Here is a 10,206-nt window from a genome sequence, read left to right on the forward strand (position 1 = left end):
TTGAAAAAAAAAAGTCACTCAGAGGGTGGTGAGTTTTTAAGTATTTATTGTTAGCCTGCATAACTCATACATGTTAGATATGTATCAAATATTAAAGTTTGAGATACCACTCAGTTTAGCTGCCACCCCCATAAAGCCAGAGACAGGAAAACAAAAGAATCCTAAAAGCAACCCAAAGCCCTTCTTCTGCCTCAACTACTTCTCCCAATCTTCATGTCTCCTCTCTTGCTTTCCCACAGGCTCCAAAAAGCAGGGGAAAATTCCGCCCAGAGAAGAGCAGGGGAAGCAGCACTAAGAACTTGAACCTGGCAAGTCAGCAGTCAACAGGACTTGTGACTACCCCCACCTCATCCCTCACACCTTAAAGAAGTCCAGCCTTTTCAAATGACTCCACCAACTGACTGGACCAGAGGTGAACACTATCCCAAGCTGGATCAGATTCTCTCTCCCAGAAATTGGATTCAGAGTGCTCTTAACCTCTGGCTGTCAATGAACTAAAGACACATACCTTAAGGAAGCTAGAATAAACCGCTCTTTTGCCAAATGCATGGGATGTGTAAAAGAGAAAAGAAAAAATCCCTAGCTGCGTAAAGACGCAGGATACAAGATTTTTGTAAACATCAATATAGAGGGAGGGAGGTGATTTAGTCTATTTTCTAGTTCCAGGTTACAACCATACCTGAAGTTTTAACTGCACTTGCTGTCTCTGGAGTACCACGAGAAAGATCCCTGAATTTTAATAAAATCAATTTCTTCAGTCATTTTCTGTAAGGTAGTGGATGAAACACTCCAGCACCTTACAGCACCTTTCAATTTGCTAGCTCCAAATCATTCTTCAGGTCCGAACTTAAACACCACTTCCTCTAAGAAATCTTCCTGGACTACCATCCCAGCTCCATCTTTTATGCTCTCCTGTAGCACTATGCACTTCATCAAACTCAGTAAGTTATTACTTTCCTGTTGGGACAGTAAACATCAGAGTAAAAACCATCTCTTCTGTTTGCCACTTTGATCTTACTGCCTAGCACTCAGGTCAGGTACACACTTAATATTAAGCTAATGGAAATAAAGAAACTGCTGGAGGTAAGTAGAAGGGATGGGAAAAAAAAAAATCAGCACTACCCTCCTGAAAGTAAGTCTGACCCTACCTTTCTCATTCTTTCCAGGTATCAAGCTTTTCCCTCTTCTACCTTCCTATAGCCCCAAGTCATCTATGACAATTATCATTTTATATTTTAGTGCCAATGTATTCAAGAACTCAAGCTGCAGGAAGCATGTTTCCAGGTAGCTTGGTATACAGAGCAAAGCCAATCAAGTAATAATACAGGTTTGCGGATCTAGATAAATCTCAGTTCTGCTGTATATTTACTGGGTGTGAACCTTGGACAAATTACATGAGACCTGGTTTCCTTATCTGTAAAGTGGAAAAAAAAATCAATTTAAAGATGAGAATGCAAATGAACTTGAAACCACAGTACCTAAAATAAGGTAGGCTTGCAGCTAATGTCAGTTAATTGATTGTGGCATACCCCTACACCCTACTTCCCAGCTCCTATGGGCCATGGATTCAGAACACAGAAAGTGTCCTAAAACTGCAAATCTGAAAAGGACCTTGGAGAGTATCTATCCTGCCTGCTTTCCAATGTGAGGTAGCCCCAAGTAGTCAAAGAGAAACAAAAGCGGAGAAACAGCACCTCAGGGTTAGGTGGGTGGGTGGAGTGGAATGGAGTGGAGTGGATTCAGGGTGAAATAGCTCTGGAAGTTTGTTGGGGAATCAGTTCTTTTTTAATGAGTAGATACCTTAACGTGAGCAAGGTATAGAATAAATTATATACGGTTCCTGAGAAAACTCAGATGCTTTTCATAAAAAACTTTTCATAAATACTTGAGAGGTGAAAACATACAAATTAAATTCATGGAAATGGCTTATCACTTACAGCTAATCACTAGAATCCCACACATTAATAGAAATGTTATTAATATTAAAAGTAATTTCATTAAGTACTCAAAACTATTCAGAAACACTGAGTTTTCACTACCTCACGTAAACCAGTGTACTCAGATCTTTGAGCTCCCAAAAGCATACCAGAGACTCCCTTATTAAAAGTTAACAGTTCGGGGATCCCTGGGTGGCGCAGCGGTTTGGCGCCTGCCTTTGGCCCAGAGCGCGATCCTGGAGACCCGGGATCGAATCCCACGTCGGGCTCCCGGTGCATGGAGCCTGCTTCTCCCTCTGCCTATGTCTCTGCCTCTCTCTCTCTTCTCTCTCTCCTCTCTCTCTCTCTCTGTGACTATCAAAAATAAAATATTAAAAAAAAATTAAAAAAAAATAAATAAAAGTTAACAGTTCGGGCAGCCCAGGTGGCTCAGTGGTTTAGTGCCACCTTCAGCCCAGGGCGTGATCCTGGAGGCCCGGGATCTAGTCCCACGTCGGGGTCCCTGCATGGAGCCTGCTTCTCCCTCTGCCTGTGTCTCTGCCTCTCTCTCTCTCTCTCTCTCTCTCTCTCTCTCTCTCATGAATAAATAAAGCTTTAAAAAAAAAAAAAAGGTTAACAGTTGGGCACCTGGGTGGCTCAATGGTTGCGTCTCTCTGCCTTTGGCTCAGGTCATGATCCTGGGGTTCTGGGATCGAGTTCTGCATTGGGCTTGTTGTGGGAAGCCTACTTCTCCTTCTGCCTGTGTTTTTGCATCTCTCTGTGTCTCTCATGGATAAATAAATAAAATCTTTAAAAATAGGGACACCTGGGTGGCTCAGTGGTTGAGCATCTGCCTTTGGCTCAGGGCGTGATCCCAGAGTCCGAGGATCAAGTCCCACATCGGGCTTTGTGCACTGAGCCTGCTTCTCCCTCTACTTATGGTTTCTGCCTCTCTCTGTATCTCTCATGAATAAGTATATAAAATCTTTTTTAAAAATTTTAAAAATAAATAAATAAAAATAGAAGTTTACAGTTAAGCAAAACTAAGAATCTGAATTCAGATATACTTATAGGTCTTGAGCTTCTACAGGTGATATATACCACTGCTGGTCTCGTCTTTCAAACAGTTGGTATGAATACCCAACAGTTTCAGGAAGGAGGGAGTGCTACAGCCAACAGGAATAAGGGTAAGTTTATGGAGAAGATGAGCCTTAGAGGAGCACAGGACTTCAACATCCCACCCCAATGTTTCTCAGGGGTGGGATGGAGGGGTGCACTACTAAGCATCTTGACAGGACGATTCTCCAGTGCAGACTGTACCATGCACCGTAGGTTGTTTAGCATACCTGCCTCCACGATATACACATGGAAGGCCTATAACATTCCCCAATCAATGTTAACAATGAAAAAACTAAAAATAAAAACAAAAAGAAATCCATATATATTTCAGACACCTGGGTGACTGTTGGCTAAGTGTCTGCCCTTGGCTGAAGTCAGGATCCCAGGATCCTGGGATCGAGGATCCAGGATTCTGGACCCCTGTGTCAGGCTCTCTGCTCAGCAGGGAGTCTGCTTCTCCCTCTCCCTCTGCCCCCCGCCCCCCCAGCTTGTGCTCTTTCTCTAATAAATAAAATGTTTAAAAATAAATAAATAGGAACGCCTGGGTGGCTCAGCAGTTGAAGATCTGCCTTTGGTTCAGGACGTGATCCTGTAGTCCCGGGATCGAGTCCCACATTGGGCTCCCTGCATGGAGCCTGCTTCTCCCTCCTATCTGCCTATGTCTCTGCCTCCCTCTCTCTGTATCTCTCATGAATAAATAAATAAAATCATAAATAAATAAGTAAATAAATAAATAGGCCACCTAGGTGGCTCAGTTGGTTAACTGTCTTCAGCTCAGGTCATGATCCCAGAGTCTGAGGATCAAGCCTGCATCAGAATCCTTGCTCAGCGGGCAGTATGCTTCTCCCTCTGCCCCTCACTCTGTGCTTGCGCTCTCTCTAATAAATAAGTAAAATCTTTTTAACAGAATGAATGAATGAATGAATGAATGGCTACAAAGTAGAGCACCTGGGTGGTGCAGACAGTTGAGCATCTGACTCTTGGTTTCAACTCATGTCATGATGTCAGGATCCTGAGGCTAAATCCCACATGGGGATCCAGGCTTAGCACTGAGTCAGCTTGGGATTCTCCCTCCCTCTCCCTCTGCCCCTTCCCACTCGTGTTCAAGCACACACTCTCTCTCTCTCTCTAAAATAAATGAAAAAAATCTTTAAAAAATAAAAAATTACAAGGCTAAAATTTAATACAAGTAAAAGCAGACATGTATTTCTTGAAAGCATATACTTTCTCAACTTTCATCTTTGGTTGAGTATCATTTAGGAACCGGACAGAATGGGATGCACTATCATTTCCTAGTCATGTGTCTTTGGGCAAATTAACTAAACTCTCTGTCCCAAGTTTCCTCACTTTCATACAAAGTAATCATGTTTGCAATGTGGTTGAAGATTAACTGATGTACATAAAGCAAAGTGTTAACTAAATGGTAGTGCTACTAGTCTGCCATAATCAACATGCCTCAATAAAACAGAATATTGTACCATAGAGAAGGTGATCACACTGAAATTTTGTCTCTCTTCAAGTTGCACTGTTAGTCCTCTATAGTATTCAATACCAATCCCTGATGACTATAGTCTTTTTGGTTCCTTTGATGATGCACACTCCTCATTGTCTGGTCTCTCTAGCCACACTCCTCATTGTCTGGGCTCTCTAGCCACACTTTCTCTGTCCTCTTCTGTAGCTTGCCCTCTCTGTTGACACCTAAAATCAGACATTCCTGTGGCTCAGTTCTTACATCCCCGCCCCCCAATCTTATCCATTCTCAAGGTATCTCTATCTCTATCTCTATGGAGATGACCCCATGACCTCTCAATCACTCCAAAAACTGTTTCAGAACTCAACCTATTCAAATAGATACCTATATTTTTTTTTTAAGATTTTATTTATTTATTCATAGAGACAGAGAGAGAGGCAGAGAGAGAAGCAGGCCCCATACAGGGAACCCAATGTGGGACTCAATCCCGGGTCTCCAGGATCACACCCCGGGCTGCAGGCGGCGCTAAACCGCTGCGCCACCAGAGCTGCCCTACCTATCTTAATTAATAAATGATCAAGCAAAAAAAAAATAAAATAAAATAAAAATAAATAAATAAATAAAAAATAAAAAAAAAATAAATGATCAAGCGTAAACAACTTCCGTTTCTCCTCTCATTCATTTTTTTTTCTAATTCTTATACATCTGACCAGTCTTTAGGATCCCATTCCTCGGGATCCCTCGGTGGCGCAGCGGTTTAGCGCCTGCCTTTGGCCCAGGGCGTGATCCTGGAGACCCAGGATCGAATCCCACGTCGGGCTCCTGGTGCATGGAGCCAGCTTCTCCCTCTGCCAATGTCTGTGCCTCTCTCCCTCTCTCTCTGTGACTATCATAAATAAATAAAAATTAAAAAAAAAAAGGATCCCATTCCTCTGCCTACCTCTTAAAAAATATTTATCAAGGGGGCACCTGAGTAGCACAGTCGGTTAAGCATCCAATACTTGGTTTCAGCTCAGGTCATGATCTTGGGGTCGTGAGATCAAATCTTGAGTCAGGCTCATGCTCAGCAAGGAGTCTACTTAAGACTCCATCTCCCTCTGCCCCTCCCCACTGAATGCTCTCAGACAGAGAGAGCGAGCGCTCTCTCCTCCTTTCTCAAAAAAATAAGACTTAAAAGAAATATTTGTCAGGGTTACCTCTGTGGTATTCCTATTCTACCTCAGTGGATCTTAATCTTTCTGGGACAATGGACCTCTTTGAAAATCTACTGGATGTGTGAACTATTTACTAAAAAGATGAATATACACATCTGTTTGCAATTTCACCTAAACAGTCACCTCAGATCTCAGATAAGAATCTCATCCATGAAAGACCACTTACATTAATTTTCATCTCGATTCTATTTCCCTTTTCTATATTTCAAGATGCCTTCTAGATGTTGCCTAAACAGTCTATAGTCATCACAACTTACTAAGTCTCAACTCACTATGTATCCCTAATAAACTTGCTTTGTCTACAGTATTTCTTCTCTGATAACAGCAACACCATCCTCCCAGACTTCCAAACTAGAAGCCTTGGAATTAACAATTGACATAACAATTAACAATTGACCATACCCAAACTAAAAAATCCTTGTCTCAGAAATCCCTCTTAAATCCAAATCCCACCTCATTAAGACTCTTGTCCTTTAAGATCTTATCATCCTTTGCTTCTTCCCATACGTGCCATAATTCAGTCTACCATTCTTCTGATAAAAGCCCATATGGATTATTTTTTTTAATATTTGATTTTTAAGATTTTATTTATTTATTCATGAGAGAGAGAGAGAGACAGAGACACAGGCAGAGGCAGAAGCAGGCTCCACGCAGGGAGCCTGACGTGGGACTCGATCCTGGGTCTCCAGGATCACACCCTGGGCTGAAGGCGGTGCTTAACTGCTGAGCCACCAGGGCTGCCCTAAAGATTTGATTTTTAAGTAATCTCTACACCCAACATGGGGCTCAAACGTACAACCCTGAGATAAAGAGTCACATGTTCCACTGACTGTGCCATCCGGGAACTGCACGAATTCTTTGTGTGTGCCTGTGTGTGTGCAGAGCCCAATGCATAACTTGAACTCATGACACTGAGATCAAGGCGTGAGCTGAAATCAAAAACTGGACATTTAACCGACTGAACCACCTAAGCACCCACGATTCCATCTTAACAAGGTCTCTCAACACTTCCATCTGTTACTTTCCAATGCCACTATTATCACTTCACCTCTAGACAATTACAATAGGTTAATTGATTCCCCTCATCACAGTTTTTTTCTCTATCATTTCCACCAGTGCTGATCTACCCCTCAAAAATCTCAGAATTGACCAGAGGACTTCTTTTTTTTTCAAAATCACTGATGTTTCTTCCTTGCACTAATATACAACAATGCTCATTTTTGCTTTAGGAGTCCTCTACAGTTTGCTACTTAACTACTTTTCCAGGATCAGATTCCACAGCTCAAACTCACTTGTGCCTATTACCCATCAAAATTATACCCACTCCTAAATATCACTATTTAAATATTAACATTTCGGGAAGCCTGGGTGGTTCAGAGGTTGGGCACCTGCCATGGCTCAGGGTGTGACCCCCGGGTCCCAGGATCAAGTCCCGCATCGGGCTCCTGCAGGGAAGCCTGCTTCTCCCTCTGCCTGTGTCTCTGCCTCTATGTCTGTGTCTCTCATGAATAAATAAATATTTTTTAAAATAAATAAATATTAACATTTCACTCAAGAAGCCCTCCATAAACCCAGCATTCTTAATCAACACTTATTAAATGCTAATGATGTGCAACATAAATTACATTCTTACTAAGATAAGGATTAAAAACTGTAATTTGGACCAAGGATTTTAATTCCAGTTGTACTTGTATTTGGATTTTAGGAAAGGAAGATTACTGTAAAAGTACTTGGCATCTTCCCTGATAAAGACTTGGAAGGTCAAATATGTCCACAGCAATGATAGAAATAGTTACCCTATCTTACTTATCTTCAAACTAGTAATAATCTCATCGGGGGGAAAAAAAAAACTTTCAATTAACCTAAACCTAAAAAAAAATGAAAAATTTAAAAATAAAAAAAAAATAGTATCCTAAACCTAAAGTTTTTTCAGTCCATATATTAGATGCTAAATTTTCAAAAAGAGCCATGGGACATGATGAACAATTCTGAACCTCTCATGACACATGCCTACTTACCAGTAGTTGCCATAGCAATCAGATGTTATGACAGAGAAGTGATGCTGTGGGCAGTACTTTCTAGGGCCTTATTTCTTTTAGACCTGACCTAGTTTAATTCTTCTTTTGGCTCCTAAACCTGAGTTCACGTTAATTTTCACAGTTGTATATGTGAAGCATTTTGCTCCTCAAGAGAATGAAAATAGTCAAGATTCAATTACTTTTTAAAATTTAATTAGTCTAAAATACTTGTTAAAACAGGCCCTTTATGGCATTTCTAAAATCACAATCACTTAAATTTGAATACATTTTTAAAACAGATTTGCTTACAACAGTAAAATATACCCAACTCTAAAGCTATTAATAACACTATTTAAAGACAAAATATAACTGAAAGAGCTCCAGCAAATGAGAGAGGATCTCAGTCTACCATCTCAAGTCTGTCTCTTCTAGACATAGGACTTGAAGAATTTGCTCCACCTCGAAATATTTTCTCCCCTGAAAGAGGGATATCACCACCTCGAAGGCGGCTGTTCATATAAAATGAGATAATATACCTAGTACAGTACCTGCCACCAAGTGTTCCGTAAATATGTTTGCTTCCTTCATTCAACTCAAGACACACAAGAAAGAGGTGTAAGGGAGCCCATGCTTCCGTAAGTCCTCATCAGCACAAAATAATACAGCTAATTCTAATAAAAAGAACCAAGAACGTTTTTGAGGGATATGATCAAGATAAGGGAGGCTGCACGTAGTCCTGCAAGAATTCCATTAAGGCTACACATATACTGACCACTAAAACATCATTAACAGGACAAGTCCACAACTATTCTGCTAAAACGTGTGAATACATTTACGCCAAGAGAGTTCACTCAGGGTAAAGAAAAAAGTGAAATTAAGCCCAACTCCAAATGACTAATAAATCAATCAAGAGAGCGGTGCAGACTTATCCTTCTTGAAACGCATACAGTGTGGGTATTAAAATCCATTTTAAAACTTCAAGATTAAAATATTTCACAACCCACAGTGGTGCCACTGATGCTTTTTACGGACAGCCTGCGCGGGGCACCGTTAGCACGACCGAAAATATTTAATGAAAGCCGTTCGCGGAATACCGGGGAGGAGAGAAGATTATTTCAGGTTCTGCACACAAGACCGCGACCAACACCACCACCGACGAGCATCCGATGGAATTCCTGGCTCTACAGTCGGATGTCAAGAGGAAGGCCACGATGCTAGCATCATGGGGGCGGGGGCCCGAGGACCACTTCCGTTCCCCTCCCGGGGGTCCCGGCTCTAAAACCCGCGCCGCGCCCGGATCCCCGGGTCCCCGGACACTGGCCTCCGCCCCCCGAGCCCCTCCCCTCGGCGAGCGGAGGCCGGCCCGCGAAGCGCAGTGAGCAACACCCAAACCTCCAGCGGCCCCCGGGCCCCGCCCGAGGCCCCCGGCGCCCACTCCGCGCGAAAGCCACGGGCTGGGGGCGCGGCGGCGCGGGAGGCCGGGACGCAGACGAGGCCGCGGCTGCGTCCGCCGCGTCCCCGGGCGGCGGGTGGGCGGGCGTGGCGCGGCCTGCGGACAGGCGCCGACACTCACCACACCATGCCGTAGGCGCCCTCGCCGATGTAGGAGAGGTTGGTGTAGCGCGGCCCCACGTCGAACACCTGCCCGCGGACCATCTCCGGGCCCGCGCCCGCCGCCGCCGCCGCCGCCATGTTGGCTGCCGGGCCGCCGCCGCCGCCGCCGCCGCGAAAGGCTCGACGCTCCGCGGCCGCCGCTCGGCCCACGCCGCGCCTCCCGGGGGGACTGCGCCGCTGCGGGTGCAGCTGCCGACGCTGACCGGAAAGGAGCAAGGAGGGCAGCGCTCAGGACCGCGGGAGAGACTACGGCCGCTCGGACCGACTGCCTGCCTGCCTGACTGACGGGCGGGCCGGCGGGCGGCGGGAGGGGCGCGCGCCGAGGAGGGCGCCGGGGCGGGGCCAAGGAGCGTGCGCGCGGATTGGTTCCCCGCCGCCTGGGGGCGGGGCTGCGCGGGCCGGCGGAAGCGGCAGGGCGGGGCGGGGCACTGCGGCGGCGGCGGCGGCGGAGTCACTGCCCTGCCTGGTCACGTGCGCCCGCGGGGGTGTTGGCGCGGGAGGGGGCTCCGAGACACAGAAGGAGGGCGTGGCGTCGGGACGGGGACCGTGGCCGCGGGCCTGAGAAACTTTCGGGGGGAGGCGAGCCCCGCAGCGGGGCGCTGACTGGGCTGGGGCACGACCTGGGGCCGCGCGTGCGGCATGCCGACGCTCCGCGCGACCCCGTGGCCCACGCACACACTGAGGCCTCCAGACGGGGCCAGAAAATGAAAGGCATGACCGAGACCACGGAAGATATTTGCATACTGAGAAAGTGTGAAACACAAAGGTCGAGACTCCAGCGAGAGGCTCAGGATCCGCTAATCAGACACCTTCCTTCAACCAGTGTTTGGTGAGCACCTGCATTGTTCCTGGGC

General features: G+C 45.4%; 1 protein-coding gene across 1 annotated transcript in view; it reads right to left on the bottom strand.

Annotated features, from left to right (window-relative positions):
- The window catches only part of MAPK1 (mitogen-activated protein kinase 1), a 117,536-nt gene extending 107,885 nt beyond the window's left edge, over positions 1-9,651 (bottom strand). The window contains exon 1 of the mRNA XM_055322726.1: positions 9,312-9,651. Coding sequence (XP_055178701.1) covers positions 9,312-9,430 — 119 coding nt within the window. The 5' untranslated portion in view covers positions 9,431-9,651. The remainder of the gene's footprint in view (positions 1-9,311) is intronic.
- Between the last annotated feature and the right edge of the window lie 555 nt (positions 9,652-10,206).

This window comes from Nyctereutes procyonoides, unplaced genomic scaffold (genome assembly GCF_905146905.1).
Source record: "Nyctereutes procyonoides isolate TBG_1078 unplaced genomic scaffold, NYPRO_anot_genome, whole genome shotgun sequence".
Taxonomy (NCBI): Eukaryota; Metazoa; Chordata; class Mammalia; order Carnivora; family Canidae; genus Nyctereutes; species Nyctereutes procyonoides.